The 22788-nt window shown below is 38.4% G+C and overlaps 1 protein-coding gene across 1 annotated transcript in view; it reads right to left on the reverse strand.

Moving 5' to 3' along the window:
• Positions 1-608: 608 nt before the first annotated feature.
• The window catches only part of LOC124595030 (replication factor C subunit 4), a 66356-nt gene continuing 44176 nt past the window's right edge, over positions 609-22788 (reverse strand). Inside the window, exons 6-8 of the mRNA XM_047133591.1 lie at positions 14995-15108; positions 1164-1247; positions 609-1049 (exon numbers count right to left, since the gene is read on the reverse strand). Coding sequence (XP_046989547.1) covers positions 960-1049; positions 1164-1247; positions 14995-15108 — 288 coding nt within the window. The 3' untranslated portion in view covers positions 609-959. The remainder of the gene's footprint in view (positions 1050-1163; positions 1248-14994; positions 15109-22788) is intronic.

The following is a 22788-nucleotide window of genomic DNA, read 5'->3' on the forward strand; positions in this document are numbered from 1 at the left end:
AGAAATTTTGTGTGCATCAGTTCCAGTAATGCTGTGATGAATTATGTAGACAGAAATCTAGTTCCATTCTACAGACTGAATGTGCTACTTGTGATAATGATTTGCCTGCACGTCAGTATGAATTTAAAATGTTTAGCTTTGCTGATAGCCTGTGTTAAATAAAGAGTGTCTGGCAATGTATCAAAGACTGAATACACTACACCACATTACAGGAATCACTGTTTTAATGTGAGGTAAATGTTGATTCTAATTTTTTGTTAAACTGTTTACATTTCACAATTACATTATCTGTAGTAGCAAATATTGACTGTGGCCCTTAGACATGTGGAAAACATCCGTACAGAACTGTCTCCAATTTCCAGCACTACACTGATAAATGAGTTGCTTGACTAGCTAGTAGTACCCATTAAAGTACTTTATCCTACTTACTGTAGTGATACGTTTGCCTTATTACAGTCTTCACAGTGTCCTAATATGGAAAAAAAAAAAAAAAAAAAAAAAAAAAAAAAAAAAAAAAAAAAAAAAATCAAATAATATACTAGTTTCGTTTTTTATGGTTGGTTTTAATTTTTCAACAAATAGATTACGTAATATTATCTAATTTAAGAAGAACTGTAATCATTAAACGCTGCTGTGACCACTTACTCTCTAAAGTAGCTGTATGTGTTCCTTCCTGCCCATAGCACCAGTTAATGCTACCTGACAATCAGAAAATGAATGGCATTATGACTAATGTATTGCAACACAAGTTCACAGCCCTCTCGTGTACATTTGTGCATTCAGCAACAAATACAAACAGTTATGGCTTGTATTCACAGCAGTAACACATAGCGCAATATGAAATAATCAAGGCGTTTTATAGTAAAAGATAAAAACATGCCATTTATTGTATAAGACAATTTCACATTAAAGTACCTAAACAAGTTTTAGTAAATAAAATTAATAAAAGCAAAAACAGTTCACATTTGAAGAGTATTTATGAGGGCACAGCCAAGATCCAGCAGTTGCAGATATTCACTGGCTCCATCCTGCAAGCGCCAGGTGCATAGCTACAAAGGAAAAGTTCATTACCATCAACAAATGAAAATCAGCATGAAATACAAGTAGCGAAAAATCTAATTTGTTTGAAAAAATAAATAATTTTTTTTATTTGAGATACTCACAGCAATTTTATCACAAGTTAAGGCCTTTTGTTTATCTGTCATCTCCATATGCGATATTACCACCTCATTCAGCTGTTCGAGAAGCTATGAAGGTAAAAAAGAAAATAAATTAGGTATTCTGTGAATATTTTGCATAGAATCCCTCCCTTCCTGCAAAGAGAGAGAGAGAGAGAGAGAGAGAGAGAGAGAGAGAGAGAGAGAGTGTAATGGCAACTGAAAGCACAGAACTTCCTGTACAAGTTGTGTTTTACGTAATTGTACACATTGTGTTTGAAAATCAACATTATGCCAGCTTTGAAATACAAACAAACATGATTACACGATGTACTACACATTTTATTCAAAAATATACATGCACACTTCTCTTCGATACAGCATTTACCTTGAAACTGAACAATCTTTAAAGAGAGGCATGGGAGGGGGCAGCAGTGGGGGTGGGGGGGAGGGCTGAGTTTATGTTATTTCCGATCACACCATGACCCTAAGGCTGGGGCTTCTCTAGGGTAAATTCAAATTTAATACATCATCAATTAAAACATATTAGCAAAACTGAAAAAAATTTAAGCTAGAAATTTACAATGAAAATAAAAGAAGTTTGAAGTACATTTATGGCATCAAGCTAAAACAGAGCAAAAATAAAATTAAAGCATCTGACCTTTTTAGATGAATGACAGCCTGCAAATCATGCCTTTTTTAATATAGGAAAACTGTGGGAAACATAAATCTATATGACACATGGGGACATGAACCCCAGACGTCCTGATCGCAAGTCTGATTCTGAGGGATATGTTCTTTTGACAAAGTAATTGACTATCGTATGAGCAGATAAGAATCACATTGTCAATCAAAGCAAAGTCTGCCAATTACAGGACATAAGTCACCTACTGACAGAAGCAGGCAATGGGTTAGCATTGATTGGAAGCAGCCTGGTAACTACTAGAGTGATGAACTCTCCCATATTTCTCTGATCTCCCATATTAGAGCAATTTCTTATTAATCACCCTAGATCCATTACTGACCTGTATACATTGTCAGTGATCACTGTTATACTTTTTGTGTAGTATTTGATACTACTGTTGACATATAGTCATTTTTCTGTTTGTTCTTCTATGGAAAGAAGACGGTTTTGCTCATAGGAATGCAAGGAGCAGAGAAAGAATGATACAGTCTACGCACCTAGAGGAGTCACAAGACGAGAAATAATTACTTGTTTCTCCACCAGTACTGGCAACCCACGAATGCTCTGTTCTTGTACCGATCAGCAGCAATGGTGTAAATAACACATGCATGTCTCTATGCAGAATGTTTTTATTCCTAGTACTGATAGTGTGTATTGAGCTATTGGTTGGAAGAAAGATACATATTACTTAGCAAACTTCATTGAGGAATATATATACTGGGGAGCAATAGTTAGCATATGCAATTCTTTGAATATGTTTTGGCATGCTGTTCTTGAATTTACAACAGAAATGGGTCTTATTACATGCTTTTGCACTCTAAGACTTTCTCTTGGTTTGTGGAGTTACCCCACAATGTGGTACTGTATGACGTAACAGAATAAAAGTGCACAAAGTATGCAGTTTCCTTTATATCTCCATTGCTACCCATTCCAAGAACATAATATGTTTTTGTGCAGTTGAAATTTATTTGTTATCAAATGTTGGTCACCCTAGTGGCTAGCGACCTCTGGAGTCGGTTTTGCAAAGGAAAATAACTGCAATGAAAGAGAGCAATTTCATGCAAATAAAGATAATAATTTGAGTAATTTTAATAATGTATGTTATTTAAATACGACAATACCAATGTTTAAATGTACGAGGGCGGTTCAGAAAGTAACCTCCGATTGGTCACAGTGCGGGTTGTGAGGGGAGTAGCGACGCCATCTGTGCGTTCACGCACTCAACAGGTCAGTCGGCATCAAGCCGTGGTCGAGTGAACGTCGTACCTGCGCTAGTTTAGTTTTTGTGGCAGTTTGAAATGTGTGCTGCAATAGAAAACCCCGCCAAATGTGAAGTGTGTGCTGTCATAAGGTTTTTTACAGCCAAAGGATATTCTGCAGCAGCTATTCATCGTGAGCTTTGTGCCGTGTACGGACCAAGAGTTATGACTGAAGGAGTTGTCCGTGAATGGGTACGTTTATTTAAAAGTGGACGAGAAAACGTTCATGATGAAGAGAGGAGTGGTAGACCATCATTGGTGACTGACAAACTCGTTCAGACAGTTGATGCAAAAGTTCGTGAAAATTGACGTTTTGGTTTTCCACAGATTTCTAAGACTCTCTTGTACGAGATAGTGATAGCAAGATTGGGTTACCGTAAGTTCTGTGCACGATGGGTGCTCAAAATTCTTACCGACCACCACAAAACTCAAAGAATGGCCTCTGCATTAGACTTTCTGTCACGGTATGAGGACGAAGGAGAACCATTGTTAAACAGAATCGTGACCGGTGACGAAACCTGGATTAAGTACGTGAACCCTGAGACAAAAGAACAATCAAAGATGTGGGCACATTCAAATTCGCCTACCAAACCAAGAAAAGCCTCGCAAGATTTTTCTGCCAGAAAACTGATGGCAACGGTGTTTTGGGATGCCAAAGGGGTGTTGTTGGTTGAATTCATGGAACGTGGTACGACCATTAATCAAGACGTGTACTGTGAAACAATAAAAAAGTTACGACGGGCTATACAGAACAAACGCCGTGGTATGCTGACTTCCGGTATCGTTTTTTTGCACGATAACGCCCGTCCTCACTCTGCTCGCAGAACAAGTCCTTCAAGTGGGACATTATCAACCATCCACCTTACAGCCCAGACCTGGCGCCAAGTGATTATCACCTCTTCATGCATTTGAAGAAATGGCTCGGGTCACAGCGGTTTGATGACGACGAAGAGCTCAAAGATGCGGTCACAGGCTGGCTCCAGGCACAAGCGGGTGATTTTTATGCAGAAGGAATTTCAAAGCTTGTGAAGAGATACGATAAGTGCCTCAATCGCTATGGAGACTATGTAGAAAAATAGTGCAAAGATGTAGTTGTAAGATGTATATATTAAAATATTTTTATTTAACTTGGTGTATTTTTTTAAATCAACCGGAGGTTACTTTCTGAACGGCCCTCGTATGTGCATTTCTCTTGTTCAGTTCTAAAAATCGTGATGAAAAAATGGTGTTAGCAATTTTGTATGGAGGCAGGGTGACTCCCCACCAACAACAAATGATAACGGCCAATTGAAATATAATAGCAAAAAGTTAGGAAGAAAAAATAAATCAGAAAGATAACAAAACTGATTTATATGTAAACAATAATTATGATAGATAGGCCACATATTGCAGATACTTATTGTGAGAATTCAAAGGGCTATCGATTAATGGATCCATTGAATAAAAGGATAGTTACAAGCAGAGATGTAGTATTCTTTGAAAATAAAATGGACTCTGAAGAGGGCAAGACTACTAAGTTAACTGCACTTAGTTCCAAGAGTGAAACCTTATGTGAAGGAAGAGAAAGTGAAGAACAGGAAGAGGACAGTCAAAGGCAAATGGAGATTATTTATGATGACAATGAGTTTGAGGACGAACAAAACGAAGAGAACAATGTAAGGCATTCTTCTCGCATACCAAAACTGAAAAAATATCCGGATTTTGAGATGTATGCAGCCCAGTCTTTTAATGATGATCCAGCAACAGCAGAAGAAGCAATGAGCAGCCTGAACTCTCAAGAATGGAAAGAAGCAATGGAGAGGGAATTGGAATCTTTATCTCAGAACGAAACCTTTGAATGTGTAAATATGCCAGCAAATAAGAAACCATTACAGACAAGATGGGTATTCACTTTAAAGAGCCCCAAAAATTCATCACCAAGATATGAAGCATGACTTGTAATAAAAGGATATTCACAAAAAAGGGGTAGATTACAAAGAAAATTTTTCACATGTAGTCAAGTATGCCTCACTGAGATATCTTTTAGCCTTGGCAGCAAAACGAAATTTAACAATTCATCATACGGGTGTAAAAAGCATATTTAAATGGAAAATTGGCGGAGGAGATATATGTCATTCCACCAGATCAGAAAGGGAAAAGATTTGGTGTTTGCAAAAAAGTATTTATGGATTTAAACAGAGTGGACATTGCTGGAATCTATGTCTACATAAAACTAATAAATATGATTATGAAGCAATCTAAGGCAGATCCCAGTATATACTATAAAAGGGGAAGAGAAGGGATAATAATAATGGCAATATTGGTGGATGACTTCTTTATCCTGACTGAAAACGAAAGCCAAATGAGAATTTTTAAGAAACAACTGCAAATCAAGTTTAAGGTACATGATTTGGGAGAAGTCAAATGTTATTTAGGTATGCAGATCACTAGTGATGAAGAGTGACAAGAATTGAGCATAAATCAATCATCATAATATACAGAAAAAATCTTAAAGAAATTTGGCATGAGTGATTGTAAAGCCACAACTACTCCAATGGAAGTAAGAGTGAAGTCAAACACAAATGAGACAGATGGAAGGTGATAAGAATGTTCCACATCTAGAAGCAGCAGGGAGTCTGTTATATTTGTTTCAAATGTTATAACCTGACATTGCTTTTGCCACCAACGCAGTGAGCAGATATTGCAGAGACCCAAAGGAAAAGCACTGGAAAGCTGTGAAAAGGATATTGCAATATCAAAGAGGAACTTCAAACCATGAATTAAGATACCATAGAGCAGGTAATGCAAAGCTAGAATGTGATGCGGACTGGGGGAGTGAATTGGCAGATAAGCACTCCACTACTGGCTGCTGCTTTAAATTAAAACTGTTGCATTGAGTGGCGTATGGGCCGAGTATATGACACTATCTTACACCACACAAGAAGCATTGTGATTCAGAACGTTAATCTGTGAAATAGAACACAATTTCATCATGGAACCTATAACGATCTTCTGAGACAATAAAGGAGCCATTAATCTAGCTTAAAATTTTGTCACTAGTACTAGGACAAAACATATTGATATAAGGCACCATTTTATTCGGGACCACATAGAGCGACATAACATCATCGTGGACTACTTGCGCACAGGAGACATGTTGGCTGACCTGACAAAACCCTTGGACAAAGAGAAGTTTGAAAAGATTGTGGGGCTATTTGGTTTAGCTTGTGAAGGCAAACCACAAAATATATGTTCAAAGGGGGGTGTTAGAATTGTATGAACAATATATTTCGTCTGAGGGGGTGGCAAAAAGCACCGTGTCAAACATAATAGTCCTCTCATATTGCTATTGTATGCTGTGAGTTTTACATGTGTAATATAATGTTCTTTGGAACTTTTTCTAGCAGTCACAGGTAATTTTTCAACAAAAACACATTACAAATTATGGTATTACATGGTGCCATGTAGCAGATGGAGTCTATTTGAAAACAACAATGTTCTATGCGTTTTCTCTGTGCCCTAATTCACAGAATCACCCAAGAATATGTAAAAACACAATTCCTGATACCATTAGCACTTTCTCAACTATTGCCTTCTTGCCATTACATGAATGCCAATTGCAACTGAAGTCCAAAGAGCAAAGTGTTAAATATAGTGCTATAATTATAAGGTGAAACATTCAAGGATCCCTGATATTTGCTAGCGCTAACTGGAACTGAAACCAGTATCAAATATACAATATGTCACATGCCAAGACTAAAGCAACTGGAGCACAGATGAATGAGAACGACATTGTGCAACTAGGGTGACACAGAGTGGGCACTAGTTGGATCGGAGTAGACATGTCACAAAAAAAAAATTTAATGCAAAATATTAAATACACAATGATGTAAGCATATCTTATTTAGAGTTTCGTGCTGTTTTCTGTGGCATGTCAGAGATGAACTTGCAGTTTTGCTGAGTCGCCGCACTGTTACACATCAAGAAGAAAAATGTCTGAACTCTACACAAACGTATTGGCGGTGTTATTATCTGAGAAGGGTAAGACACCATTTCAAGGAAGTGTGTTGATTCACAAAACAAAGAAGGCAAACTTTTAATGTAATGAACTGCACACTTCAATATTTAGTGCATCATTCTTACAAGCATAATTTTGAATGTAAATACAGCAAAATTTGCTGTGGTTGTAAACTGAGAATAGAGAACAACTGCGAAAAGGTTACTGTGGTATCAGGTGAAAGACAGCAATTACATTGATGTGCCAAATATGTGATCTCTGATGGACTTCTCAGGGAAGCATTGGTTATCGTATACAGAGGACAAGTCACAAGAATGCACCCTCACAAATACTATATCTGGATCAGAATAAGAAAATGATTGATGTCTAGCTGCTTACATGTCTGTTATCATATCAACAGCCAGCCATATAACGCACTTGGTAGTACCTTCTGTTTCATTCACTGTTGTCAAATCTCTCTACTACAGCTCCTATTCAGTTGCAGACAATGCTTGCAGCTGTAACCTTAACTGTTGTGATTTGTTTGGTGTGCTTTATTCCAGTGTGTGGCGAGTTTATTTTGTGCTACTGATGTCTGAAGCTTTCAGCAGAAATAAGCAGAAAAGTATAGTTGATAAATGAAAAGTTCAGTGATCTGCTCACGTTTTGCATGGCCAGACATGTGAGTCTGTGTGCATGAATATTTTAAGAAGGATAGAGAGAATTGTGCAACTCTACTGCTTCTAACGAAGGTAGTTGATAGAACTGCAGATGCTTTTTAGATACATAAAAACACTGCCATCGAAGTTTGTAAGGGAAAATATTGCAAAGAAGAGGACGATCGATAAAAAGAGAACAGAACCACGAGTAACAAACTTGGGCTCATCCCAACAAGATGCTGTACGTTGCCACATATATGGATAATGTAACAGAAGAGAACATCCAACTATTGGACAGGGTAGGGTGGGGGAGGGGCGCAGGAGGAAAAGAGAATAAATAATATTTCCACACGGGTGAAAGTTCTGGGCAATTTACTTGAAAAAGAAGGGGTATATTCTGGATGAGGTGCCTGAAGAACGTGGCTACAGGGTTTTTAGGATTCCACCATACCACTGCCATTTCAATGCCACTGAAATTATTTGGGCACAGATCAAACATTACGTGGCAACAAATAACAGCTTCACTGTGACATAAATTTAAAAATTGTTAGAGGAAGCAGTGCCATAAATAATGTCAGGGAAGTGGAGTGATGTTGTATGTCAACAGAAATGGTTGTCAAGAAAGCATGGAAAACTGGAATTAGGGTAGAAAGTGATATCAAAAATATAATTATATCTTTGTGTAATTCCAGTGACACTTCCATGGACCACAGCCAAGATAGCGACAGTGTTGAGGAAGGAAATGACTCTGAATCAACAATAAGTAGATACTAGATATAATTTGTCTTTATTTTTGTGTTTGTGTTCCATATTTTGGACTGAAAAATGTCTACCGCATTTCCACAGTAAATCTCATTTAGTATTAAGGAGTACCCCTCTGCATAAGTACCCCTGTGATTGGTAACTACCTACACAGTTTACAACATTTTAATGTTGTTGGTTATTTTATGTAAATGAATGATTCAGAGCTATTTCAGCACCCATTTCATAATGAATACATCAACTAAACATGAATCATTCTGCTTATTGTAAAAGACACTGTGATTCCCATTGTTTTGCTGAGATACAGTACAAAAATAATAAGAATAAGGTATAATTTTATACACAGAAGTATGTTCATTAAGCAACAAGGATATCACAATTCTGTAAAGCAAACTCAATACTGCACATTAAAAGGCAGCATGAGGAGGTAGTAAGTATGGAACAACACTGCTGTTGCCGCTAAACCCATATAGTGTGCATGTGGTGGTGATCTATCAACATCGCCCCCTTCCATGGTCAACAGTGCTCCGCTGTCAATCACAGTTATTTTGATCGAAGTATACAAAGCATATGCCTACACAAATGTTTGGTGGAGAGAAACAGCTAGGCTTAGCTCTGTTGAGGTATCATTAGATGATTACATAATAACTGGTGCTATGTTAAGTAATTATGTACCCACTAGGCATAGTAAAGGTGGCACCATACAAGATGACTCAGTCAGCACAGTCTTGTGTTAACCAAAATGTGCAGATTGAACCATCAAAGACAGATTGGTCAACATTTTAAGTCATGGTACATCACCTCCTACTTTTTCACAGCTATTATCCCCCTTCACCCAGCTCCATAGCTGAGTGTTCAGTGTAGATGCTGTCATGTGAAGGACATGGATTCGATTCCTGGTACTGCCAAGTATTTTTCCTTGGGTTGGTATGGAGTGCACTCAGCCTCATGATTACTTGATTAAGAAGTAGCAGCTCAAAGATCTGCAAAATAGTTGGGCATGTTGAGCGCTGACTCATGCCCCTCCATACTGCACCTGACTGACACTGCAAGGCAGAGGATGACATGGTGGTCGGTTGACATCTGTTTGGTCTTCAAGGGCCTGGACAGGGAACTTAATCTATTACCCTACTTCATCATGCATATTGACTCCATATTCTTCCCCTAACTAATATGTACATATTCTCTGGAAGAGTGACAGATTTAAGTGCTGTATTTATGTTTGATAGTCAACACATTGAGTTCTGCCTACATTGTTCACATTTTCAGCCAGTTCTTCTCTGCAGTGGTCAACACAACTATATATTTGTTAACAGAATGCACAATTTTTCCATTGGGGATGCATTTACATAGACTACTACTTTGTTCCAAAACTAGTTTTGGCTTTTTGAGGCATTATCAAGTGTTTAGCTGTATAACAAAGAATACTACATTACCACCAAGAAATGCGATTCCCTACTAGAAATGCAAAAAGGTACGTGCATAGATCTCTGAAACTGTTACTCTGTCCTCAGTTTCATTCTTTCAACAGCATTATACAGGGTGTCCCACTCCAAACTCCCTAATTTCAAGGACACAGGAGAGAAAAACCACAATAGATACGACAATGAAAAATGCACCACATTGTAGAGCATCTAAAATAATTTATATTCCAACATTACAAGTGCCCAGTAACGTCGCCAGAGTGCAGCATGCTCGCATGAAGAGAAAAAGGAGACTCCACAGCAGTGCGCGCAGGCAGTAGAGTGGTTTACAGAAACAAAATCGCCGATTACTGTGCAAAGAAATTATCATCATGTGTATGAATGCGATCCATCTGATGTGAAAACAATTAAGGAATGGTATAGGAAGTTTTTGAAACATTCTGGCAGTGCACGTTACAGAGTTTCAGAAGAGAGAGTGGAGGACATCAGACAAACGTTTCTCAGAAGCCCACGTAAATCAATTTGTCAAGCATCTAGGCAACTTGATGTACCTTGATCAACATTGCATTGTGTAGTTCACCAGCGTCTTTGTATGTATGCTTACAAAGAGCAAATTCTGCAACATCTACATCTACATCCACACTCCGTAAGCCACATGACGGTGTTTGGCGGAGGGTACCTTGAGTATCTCTATTGGTTCTCCCTTCTATTCCAGTCTCGTATTGTTCGTGGAAAGAAAGATTGTCGGTATGCCTCTGTGTGGGCTATAATCTCTCTGATTTTATCCTCATGGTCTCTTCGCTTGATATACGTAGGAGGGAGTAATATACTGCTTGACTCCTCGGTGAAAGTATGTTTTTGAAACTTCAACAAAAGCCCATACCAAGCTACTGAGCATCTCTCTCACAGAGTCTTCCACTGAAGTTTATCTATCATTTCCGTAATGCTTTCGTGATTACTAAATGATCCTGTAACGAATTGCGCTACTCTTAGTTGGATCTTCTCTATCTCTTCTATCAACCCTATCTGGTACGGATCCCACACCGGTGAGCAGTATTCAAGCAGTGGGTGAACAAGTGTACTGAACCTACTTCCTTTGTTTTCAGACATCATTTCATTAGGATTCTTCCAGTGGTTCTCAGTCTGGCATCTGCTTTACCAACAATTAATTTTATACAGTCATTCCATTTTAAATCACTCCTAATGCCTACTCCCAGATAATTTATGGAATTAACTGCTTCCAGTTGCTGACCTGCTATATTGTAGCTAAATGATAAAGGATCTTTCTTTCTATGTATTCGCAGCACATTACACTTGTCTACACTGAGATTCAATTGCCATTCCCTGCACCATGCGTCAATTTGTTGCACATCCTCCTGCATTTCAGTACAATTTTCCATCGTTACAACCTCTCGATATACTACAGCATCATCTGCAAAAAGCCTCAGTGAACTTCCGATGTTATCCACAAGGTCATTTATTTATATATTGTGAATAGCAATGGTCCTAAGACACTCCCCTGCGGCACACCTGAAATCACTCTTACTTCAGAAGACTTCTCTCCATTGAGAATGACATGCTGCATCCTGTTATCTAGGAACTCTTCAATCCTACCACACAATTGGTCTGATAGTCCATGTGCTCTTACTTTGTTCATTAAACTGTGGGGAACTGTATCAAATGCCTTGAGGAAGTCAAGAAACATGGCATCTACCTGGGAACCCGTGTCTATGGCCCTCTGAGTCTCATGGATGAATAGCGCGAGCTGGGTTTCACACAATCGTCTTTTTTGAAACCCATGCTGAGTCCTACAGAGTAGATTTCTAATCTCCAGAAAAGTCATTATACTCTAACATAATACGATTTCCAAAATTCTACAACTGATCTACGTTAGAGATATAGGTCTATAGTTCTGCACATCTGTTCGACGTCCCTTCTTGAATACGGGGATGATCTGTGCCATTTTCAAATCTTTTGGAATGCTATGCTCTCCTAGAGACCTACAGTACACTGCTGCAAGGAAGGGGGCAAGTTCCTTCGCGTACTCTGTGTAAAATCGAACTGGTATCCCATCAGGTCCAGTGGCCTTTCCTCTTTTGAGTGATTTTAATTGTTCTTCTATCCATCTGTCATCTATTTCGATATCTACCATTTTGTCATCTGTGTGAAGATCTAGAGAAGGAACTATTGTGCAGTCTTCCTCTGTGAAACAGCTTTGGAAAAATACATTTAGTATTTTGGCCTTTAGTCTGTCATCCTCTGTTTCAGTGCCATTTTTGTCACAATGTCTGGACATTTTGTTTTGGTCCACCTACTGCTTTGACATACGACCAAAATTTCTTAGGATTTTCTGCCAAGTCAGTACACAGAACTTTACTTTCGAATTCATTGAACGCCTCTCGCATAGCCCTCCTCACACTAAATTTTGCTTCGTGTAATTTTTGTTAGTCTGCAAGGCTTTGGCTATGTTTATGTTTGCTGTGAAGTTCCCTTTGCTTCCATAGCAGTTTTCTAACTCTGTTGTTGTACCATGGTGGCTCTTTTCCATCTCTTACGATCTTGCTTGGCACATACTCATCTAATGCATATTGTACAAGGGTTTTGAACTTTGTCCACTGATCCTCAACACTATCTGTACTTGAGACAAAACTTTTGTGTTGAGCCATCAAGTACTCTGAAATCTGCTTGTTGTCACTTTTGCTAAACAGAAAAATCTTCCTATCTTTTTTAATATTTCTATTTACGGCTGAAATCATCGATGCAGTAACCACTTTATGATCGCTGATTCCCTGTTCTGCATTAACTGTTTCAAATAGTTCGAGTCTGTTTGTCACCAGTTCTCTGCTTAACTGCTCAAGGTAGTTTTCAGATAATGCACTTAAAAAAATTTCACTGGATTCTTTTTCCCTGCCACCCGTTATAAACATTTGAGTCTCTCAGTCTATATCTGGTAAATTAAAATCTCCACCCAGAACTATAACATGGTAGGGAAAGCTACTCGAAATATTTTTCAAATTTTCCTTCAGGTGCTCTGCCACAACAGCTGCTGAGCCAGGGGGCCTATAGACACATCCAATTACCATGTTTGAGCCTGCTGATGCCGAATGACAAACCATGCTGACAACAATTTGCTGCGGATATGCTGCAGCGTATTGACATGGATGCCAGCTTCCTGGAAAGATGTTTATTCTAGATGAGGCAACCTTTCATCTATCAGGAAGGGTCAACAGGTATAATGTTCGAATTTGGGTTTCGCAAAATCCGCATGTTGTCATTGAACATATTCGTGATAGCCCTAAACCAAACGTCTGGTGCAGGTCAATGCATGACAGATTGTTGGACCGTTCTTCTTTGCAGAACAAACAGTGAATGGGTCAGTGTATCTGGACATGTTTGAGCAGTTTGTGTACCCTCAGACACAAGACTTGCAACCCAACATCATTTTTCAACAAGACGGAGCTCCACTGCATTGGTCAACGGCTGTTCACAAGCTCCTGGGTAGGAAATTTCCCAATCGTTGGATCGGACGCAGAGGACCCATTGCCTGGCCACCATGTTCACCCGACATTACGCCGCTTGATTTCTCATGTGGGGATTCATGAAGGACCGCGTGTATGCGACCAAAGTGGACAATATTCCTACGTTGCGACATCGTATCACTAATGTGATTGCAACATTAACAGAGAAAATGTTACAAAAACTTTGCAAGAAATCGAATACAGACTCTATATTCTTCTTGCTACAAATGGTTCACATGTAGAGGTGTATTGATGATAAATAAATAAATTCTTTGAGATGCTCTACAATGTGGTGCATTTTTCATTGCCGTATCTACTGTGGTTTTTTTCCTGGGTCTTTGAAATCAGGCAGGTTTGAGTGGGACACCCTGTATTTTTGGACATTTTCCCACCTTACGTGCACCAGCTATGTGTCAAACCATCAAGAACAGCACAGTTTATACACTAAAATGAACAGAAGCACATCATGTGAATATATTGCCATTTTCACATGTATGGAGCCTTTTTCTTTGTAACTATTTTTCTGTTAAATTAAATTCACACTACTGTTTCTATTTTTGTCGTGAGAATATAGTATGCTTTTTTGTATAGTTAAACACCTAACAATGGCTAAAAATCCAAAACTAGTTGTTGAACATGGAAGTTGTCTAAAGAGTTACAACTTAAGTGAAGGACTGTCGTATTTGTTTAATTTATCCAGTTGCTTGTTTCTTAGTTTTATATAACATTAAAACTGCCATATTTAATGTTATTCTATTACGCCCCAAAACAGTAACATTTTCTGTTTGATCATTATTGCAAAAAACATCATGTAAAGGTAAAGCTTTAATGTTTGCTACCATCAGTGTCATTTGAGATGACTTTGTACTTTGTACAGAAACCATCCTGATGTGCCTTATTACATTCGGAAAACCACAGAAAATCTGAATTTGGATGATAAGATAGATGTCTTTAACTCCTCCTCCCAAAAGCAAGTCCATTGCACTATCCTGTGTTACAATGCTTTTTAAAACAATATCAAATTACACTGCACTGCCTGCCACAAAAAACAGATTGATATAAGATGTTTCTGTCTCTTCTCATACAATGACAGTATAAGTCATGTTACTGAATGAATCACAGCATCTCTTCTTTTTAAAAATTAATAACATATTCATGAAAATACCTTACTGTGTAAAGTTTTAAATAATGTGTTACTGCTTCATACATTTAAAAAGTAATAAATAAAAAAAGTCCAAATGTCAGTGGGCTACTCCTTCTTATGCAATTTCCTTGTGTGGACATATTTCTCTACACAAACTTGAAAACAGTAAAATCTTACACACTTCCTAGGCAAACATTGAGCAACACTTTTAATAATAGTAAAAGTGAGCTATGGCACCAAACTTCATAGAAAGCTACTAAAAAGAAAAAAGAACACCACTTTCTTAATGGATAACTTATCCACATTTCAGTACCTCAGGTAGGGTTTACTCAGTTGTAAAACATTTAAACATCTTATGGTTATCAAACTATACTGCAGAATGCACATTATTTAAATAGCTAAGTTCTTACCTGTGCTGCTGAATATGCATCCTTAAGATAGTCATCCACAAATACTTTGCACTGTTTGAAATCATTCTTCCTGCAGACTTCTATCAGTCCGTTTACAAGTTTTTCTGGCACCACCTACACAAATGCCATAGAACATACAATAAATAATCACTTTATCACCTATGGACATGTTCTATAAAGATACAACCTCTGATTCAATCAGCTGACATATTTCTTAACGATTTACACTGGGATCTGCATTACACCTTAACTTTCTTAACTACTGTTGTCACTTTCAAAACACGTTAAATGGTAATGCCATTGATGAAAGATACCCTATTCTCCATAGCACTTGGGCTTACAGTTTCATACATGACCCCAACCACCGGCAGCAATGAAGCTATTACAGCAGTGAATGTGTATATGTGTGTGTGTGTGTGTGTGTGTGTGTGTGTGTGTGTGTGTGTGTGTTTAAGAAATTCTTTCTGATAAGGCAACAACCTTTGCCACTTAAGTAGGTATGGGCAGGCTGGGAATGCCTTTTGTTTTGTACCAGAGACATGAATATATTCTTGTACTTAACCCAGATAATCAACATGAAGAGCTAATCCAACACATGATAAAAAGTTCCTTGGCATGTCGAATTGTACATTTTAATATAAACATTCTACACTATTTTCTCATTATTGCTCATGTCTTCTTCAAGAAATGTCATCACATCATCTTAAGGGCTGATATCTGTGCTGGGAGCTCCTCAAGGAGAAAGCACTAGTTGACATCATTTGTCTGGTAACAGTCAGTGTGCTGCTTCTGGAAAGCTTTTCTTTGTATGAACATGGTTATCTACAAATTTGCTTCTTGTCTGATATTGTACATTGACAGCTGACTAATGACTGAGAGTTTTGCCATCACCTTGTTCACTAGTTGAAAATGGCTAACAAGGGATGCCTTGGTGTGCACTTGATTTGAGAAACATGCAGTAAGTAGCTTCAAGCCATCTTCACCCCATTGAGTTACTATATAGCAATGCTATCTCCATGAATTACTGAACTTTCCTCTGTAAAAGTGAATTTGTCCGACGAAGTCCTACACTGGTACACACTCTTGTTCATGTTCATACATAGCTAACTGGATGAATTGTTGAAAAAAAAAAACACACACACACACACACTTATCTTTGACACAGTTCCTCAGTTGCCTTCATATAGTTCTGTGGGAATATTCCAGTCAAAAACTGTGCGTCAGACACTCATCCTCTGTGTAGCAGACATGCTAGTTTCTCAGTTTCAAGGACATACCATTCCCATTTAGCCTTGTTTAAAATGTGTTGCCTCCTTTCTCCCTTATGTGTTTGGACAGAGTGTGTGTGTGTGTGTGTGTGTGTGTGTGTGTGTGTGAACATTTTTACAAAAGTTGGCATCTATTTCTACCTTGTTTATCTGCATGTCAGCAACTCTTCGCTCAATTTTTTTGTAAATAGTTACCTTCACTCTTTCTATCATCTGGTACTTTACATACTGGAAATGTTTCATTCACATTTTTATTGAAAGATGTAAGGCATTTACAACACCTTGCATGTGACTGGTAAGTTGCGTGCTAAATCCTCTCTTTTTTATGGCTAATATCTTTAGCTTTACATTTTATCCTCTTTCCTATGGTTCTGAAACTATATCCACACTGTTTCTTCAAGCAGCTTAATTCCCATTGGAAGAAGGGGGTGGGATGGTTTGTGATCATCTAGTCCCCAGAATGTAAACTCTTCCAGGCAGTTTTACACACGAGTTGACAACTTGCTGCACAGATTTAGCCCACGTGATAAACTGCCATATTTAAAACACAAATGGCTCAACATCTTAGGAACTGTATACATCACACACCAGTAAAATGGTTTTATAGTAGACATTAACAGGTTGGCAAAGAAATAATAGGTGCATAATAGTGACTGGGTATACCTAACATTTACATCCCCGTTATGAAAAGTACGCTGCTAGCTATTAAAACTGCAAACTAGGAAGGGTAGTAAATAACAAAATTTTTACTCATTGTGTATAACATAGTAGAAATAATATATGATTCAATTTGTAGATGATTTGGGGGTATAAAGGGTGCAAAATTGGCAACAATGGAGCTAACCAAGCTGGGTGCTAAGTCAAACAGAGCTGGGATAACACATACTGGTATGTTGCTATGTACTGCTTCAACTCTTTGAAAGAGTTCAAGAATCGTAGTGGCTGCTGACCACTGACCTCCAAGTCTCCCGGAAACCCATGATCAAATGATTTCAACAGGTGAGAGATCTGGAAAGCATGCCGGAAAGAGCAACAGTAGAACACATTTGCATTGATGTGGGTCAGGACAGAACGGCCAACATGTGATCCTGCATTATCTTGTAGAAATACAACGTCACAAAGACCTCGAAGATAGGACACAATCATCTGCCTCGATAGGTCAGAAATGTAGTGGCTACTGTCCAAATTATCAGCTAAGCAAACCACAGGTGATCTTGTTGTATACTGAATAGCAACCCACATTATTACATCATGTGCTGGGCCTGTAAGACGATGATGACTGCAGTCTGACATTGTTTGTTCTTCTCAGGACATCCACAGACAAATATGGATATCATGGTGCTGTATGACTATTTTAAAAAGAAATGTGGTGCCGCCCCTGTATCTAGTGTTGTCACCGGGAGCACCATTGTCAATGCGGTTCTCCCAGCTACCGTATCCAGGGAAGACACAACAGTGGTCCCTGTGATAGCAGTGCACTTTGCTTCAGGTGTCGTCTCATTGTCTGTGCCGATATCTGTTTTGCTGCAAACAAGCCTATTTTCTGACACAAGGCATATGACATTGGCTGTATGGTACTGCATGGCTGAGTGAACGATACGTCTGGACAATGAACTGCAGTCTCAATAGTCGACAATCCTGTTGCTGTCTAACTCTGATAAATGCTAGTAGATGTTTCTTCTCCTTACACATGGCATAACACAATCCTCTGGCATACATCAAACACTCAAATATGATTTCTGAATGAGAAATCCACTGTGGCATCTTACTTTATATACAGAAGTAGATGCCATTACTATCTACTTTATCAGGCAGGGATGACAGTCTAGTCATTTGAATATTCAAGCATATAGTACACTGCATGCAATGTGATGATTTTTATGTTCCATCTTCATGTTGTTGCAATCGTAATGATCAACAGTGCATGTATTGTAAAATACATCAGCATGTCAGTGTAATTTTTGCTATGTGAAATACAGTTGCTTGTTTGATGTATTTTTCTCTCACTGTATATGTACTACAGTTGAGGTTTTCTGTCTTAACTTCATGGTTATTTTGAACCCTTACTACAAATCTTCTGTTTCAATTCTCATTTTCAAATAAGATTAAATAACACTTCTCAAACACTTGATGAACTGTCAGTATTTTCACATGACATAATCAAAATAGAAAGAAAATGTAATCTAATTTCTTGTGACACACATCTGCAGAAGCTGCTCACCAAACACTCCTTATTCTCAAAAGGACACTATACTCTGGGAAAAGAATGGACTGACAAGACCATAAGTGCACATCACAGTTCACACAGTCAGGCTTGTTAAATACTTATTATTATTATTATTATTATTATTAACGTATGGGTCGAATAGGACCACGCGAGGTACAAACAATCAATGTTGCTTTTGATGGTTGGCCTTCCTTTGTGTCCAAATTTGTTTCATCCTTTCAGAATGAAGTCTCTTTCTATCATCAGACCGTAGTGTTCCAGTCTGTTTTCTAATTTCCCTCTGAACAACTTTCCAATCATCTATCTTTTGTCTGAATGTTTTTCTGTCTGTAACGGCTACCTGAGTTATTCCATCTACTTTAATATCCTCCTCAATCACAGAGATCAATTTAATTGGCTCTATTTTCACCTTACTTCTGTTTTCATAGCATTATACTATTTGTTTTGTCAACCTAGTGGGTGCCATTCTTTTAATGTGTCCGCAAAATTTAAATCTTCATTTTCCCATGTCACCATGTATCTCTCTAAGCCTCTGTCAAAATAAATGTAACTGTGAATAAAAATAAACATTTGTGTGAACACTGTTTTTCCACATGGCAGTATTTGTTTCCAACACTCTCAAGGGAGCCTTAAACCTAGAGAGCACATCTCTAGGTGGCATACCAGGGAATGCTCATCAGCAGCTCCTGGCTGTTGAAGAGCGGAAGGGAAATAAAATGTCTCCCACAGACCAAATATGCCAGAGAGAAAATTCTGATAGCAAATCCAATTAGAATAGGCCCAGCAAGCCAGTAGTGGATGAAATACATGCTTACAAGCATGTAGCAAACCTCAGAAAGAATGCATATAATGGAAAATGAGCCAGCTACTCCCAACAACTAAGATTTCATACATTGAACAGATGGGCGCTGACAGGGTAGGTGAAGGTGGTGGAATTTGTGAACAGGAGCAGATAGAATATTCTAGGATTGTCAGACAACAGGTGGGTGTGCACATTGGAGTAGTGAATACAGGCTGTGCTGGAGTGAGAATGAGGAATAAGGGAGATGTGGAGTGGCTATAATTAGAAGAGGAGGACTGAAAATGGAGCTAACAGCAATAAGAGAAAGGATGGCGCCGGTCAGAGTGGAAGTGAAACAGAGGAATATGAAAATTCTGCAAGTATGTGCACCACAAGTTGGATGTTCAGCTGAAGAGGAGTAGGGCTTTGAAGAGGAAATGTGGAGACAACTAACTGGATAAAAGACAATGATGATCACAGGTATAAATGTAAACATGGCAAGTATTGGGAGTGGAAGTGTGGGAAAAGAGAAATGAAGAAAGAGGAAAAATTTTAGTCTTTCATAAAAGAATGGACTAGCAGTCAACAACACCTGGTTTAAGAAGAAGTAAAGTCATAAAATGATAAGGTACAGCTACAATTTGGCGACAGACTACATATGTCCTTCGACCCTCATAACTGCCGTTTGGTTTCAGTACAAGTTGTAAATATCCTTTTGTACCCTGTATTTTACCTCTCCTAACTTCAGAACTTCAAAGATAGTGTTCCAGTCAACAGCTTCATCTAAGCCTACAAATGCCACAATCATAGGTTTTCTTTTCCTTAACCTATCTTCTAAGAGAGGTCGTGTGGTGTTCTTGCATTACACACGCACAATGGAAGAAGTGGAAAATGAATTCATAGGACCACCAATTACCAGGTCAGTATTCAACATTGCTTTAAACCCAATGAACAACAACATAGTGACTGGAACAAACAATATCCATGGTGAGTTATTAAAGAATGCTGGAGTTTAGATGAAAGAGTGACTGTAGGAACTTGTGTGTCTGCTTTGAGGATGGAAGGCTAGTAAGCTAATTAACAAAAAGTAAAAAAATTACCTAACCCAACAAAAGTAACTGAGCATCTAATTTGACACAACAACTTTATAAAAACATACTGGAAAGAAAAATCCTGGGGGTGATAATATTGGTAAGGTTCACTTACTCTTGATACATGAAAAGTGTACAATTCATTACCTCAAGATCATATATGAAGGAAGTTTTGTGCATGGTAATGGATGAAAAAGTGAAGCTCAGTGCCTAGTGGGTTAAGTGCGAGACTATAAATCCAAATATCTGGATCCAATCCCCAGATGCTATCAATCATCAGCACTTCTTTCACCTTTGGCAAAGGTTTAAGCTCACGAAAGATGCCAAGCTGCACTGTGGTTTGGAATCCATGTTACGCTGAAAGTCACAATATAAGTGATTGACTACTAATTCAGTTCAAATGTCATGTACCACAATGTTTAAACAGCTCTTGTATGTAGCAAAGTTTTACCTTAATGAATGGTAAGTATCATAAATCATGCACAGCATGTTAGCTCTCAAAGTCACGTCTACTGAACGGACTACTGAATTGTAGTAATTCTTACTATCAATGAGATGTTACTCAGACTGAGAAATGTGCATGTTTTTAATTTTAACAGGCACATGTACCATATTCACGAAATAATACCCACATATTAAAATACAGTAAACATTAAAAGAATGCTTCACTTGAATTTTACTCCTTGCTTGAGTACAACTCTTTACTTGATTTTCACCACAAACTTCTTTATAGTTTCCAGGGCAAAACATAAAAAATGAACAGTTCTATTACAAAAATTGAGAAAACTGATTCAGTAGTCAGACCTCCAGAGGACAAGAATACTTGATCAGCAATACAGTGGACACACCGTACCTGCACAAACACTTGCCATTTAAGGGATTACACTTGGTCAGCTTGCATACTAACAGCAATAAAAACAAAACAAATTACTCAAAAATCTGTGGCTGCAGACTACACTCTAATGATAAATAGTCTTGGTTTTCCCTCCAATATCCCCCCCATGAACCATGGACCTTGCCGTTGGTGGGGAGGCTTGTGTGCTTCTGCGATACAGATGGCCGTACCGTAGGTGCAACCACAACGGAGAGGTATCTGTTGAGAGGCTAGACAAACATGTGGTTCCTGAAGAGGGGCAGCAGCCTTTTCAGTAGTTGCAGGGGCAACAGTCTGGATGATTGACTGATCTGGCCTTGTAACATTAACCAAAATGGCCTTGCTGTGCTGGTACTGCGAACGGCTGCAAGCAAGGGGAAACTACAGCCGTAACTTTTCCCGAGGACATGCAGCTTTACTGTATGATTAAATGATGATGGCGTCCTCTTGGGTAAAATATTCCGGAGGTAAAATAGTCCCCCATTCGGATCTCCGGGCGGGGACTACTCAAGAGGACGTCGTTATCAGGAGAAAGAAAACTGGCGTTCTACGGATCGGAGTGTGGAATGTCAGATCACTTAATCGGGCAGGTAGGTTAGAAAATTTAAAACAAGTTTATATGCCAACTAGCTCTGCAGATGATGAAGAAATAGATGAAATGTATGACGAGATAAAAGAAATTATTCAGGTAGTGAAGGGAGACGAAAATTTAATAGTCATGGGTGACGAATTCGTCAGTAGGAAAAGGGAGAGAAGGAAACATAGTAGGTGAATATGGATTGGGGGGAAGAAATGAAAGAGGAAGCCGTCTGGTAGAATTTTGCACAGAGCATAACTTAATCATAGCTAACACTTGGTTCAAGAATCATAAAAGAAGGTTGTATACCTGGAAGAATCCTGGAGATACTAAAAGGTATCAGATAGATTATATAATGGTAAGACAGAGATTCAGGAACCAGGTTTTAAATTGTAAGACATTTCCAGGGTCAGATGTGGATTCTGACCACAATCTATTGGTTATGAACTGCAGTTTGAAACTGAAGAAGCTGCAAAAAGGTGGGAATTTAAGGAGATGGGATCTGGATACTCTGAAAGAACCAGAGGTTGTACAGAGTTTCAGGGAGAGCATAAGGGAACAATTGACAGGAATGGGGGAAAGAAATACAGTAGAAGAAGAGTGGGTAGCTCTGAGGGATGAAGTAGTGAAGGCAGCAGACGATCAAGTAGGTAAAAAGACGAGGGCTAGTAGAAATCCTTGGGTAACAGAAGAAATATTAAATTTAATTGATGAAAGGAGAAAATATAAAAACGCAGTAAATGAAGCAGGCAAAAAGGAATACAAACGTCTCAAAAATGAGATCGACAGGAAGTGCAAAATGGCTAAGCAGGGATGGCTAGAGGACAAATGTAAGGATTTAGAGGCTTATCTCACTAGGGGTAAGATAGATACTGCCTACAGGAAAATTAAAGTGACCTTTGGAGAGAAGAGAACCACTTGTATGAATATCAAGAACTCAGATGGCAACCCAGTTCTAAGCAAAGAACTGCAAAAT

This window comes from Schistocerca americana, chromosome 2 (assembly GCF_021461395.2).
Source record: "Schistocerca americana isolate TAMUIC-IGC-003095 chromosome 2, iqSchAmer2.1, whole genome shotgun sequence".
NCBI classification, from domain to species: Eukaryota; Metazoa; Arthropoda; class Insecta; order Orthoptera; family Acrididae; genus Schistocerca; species Schistocerca americana.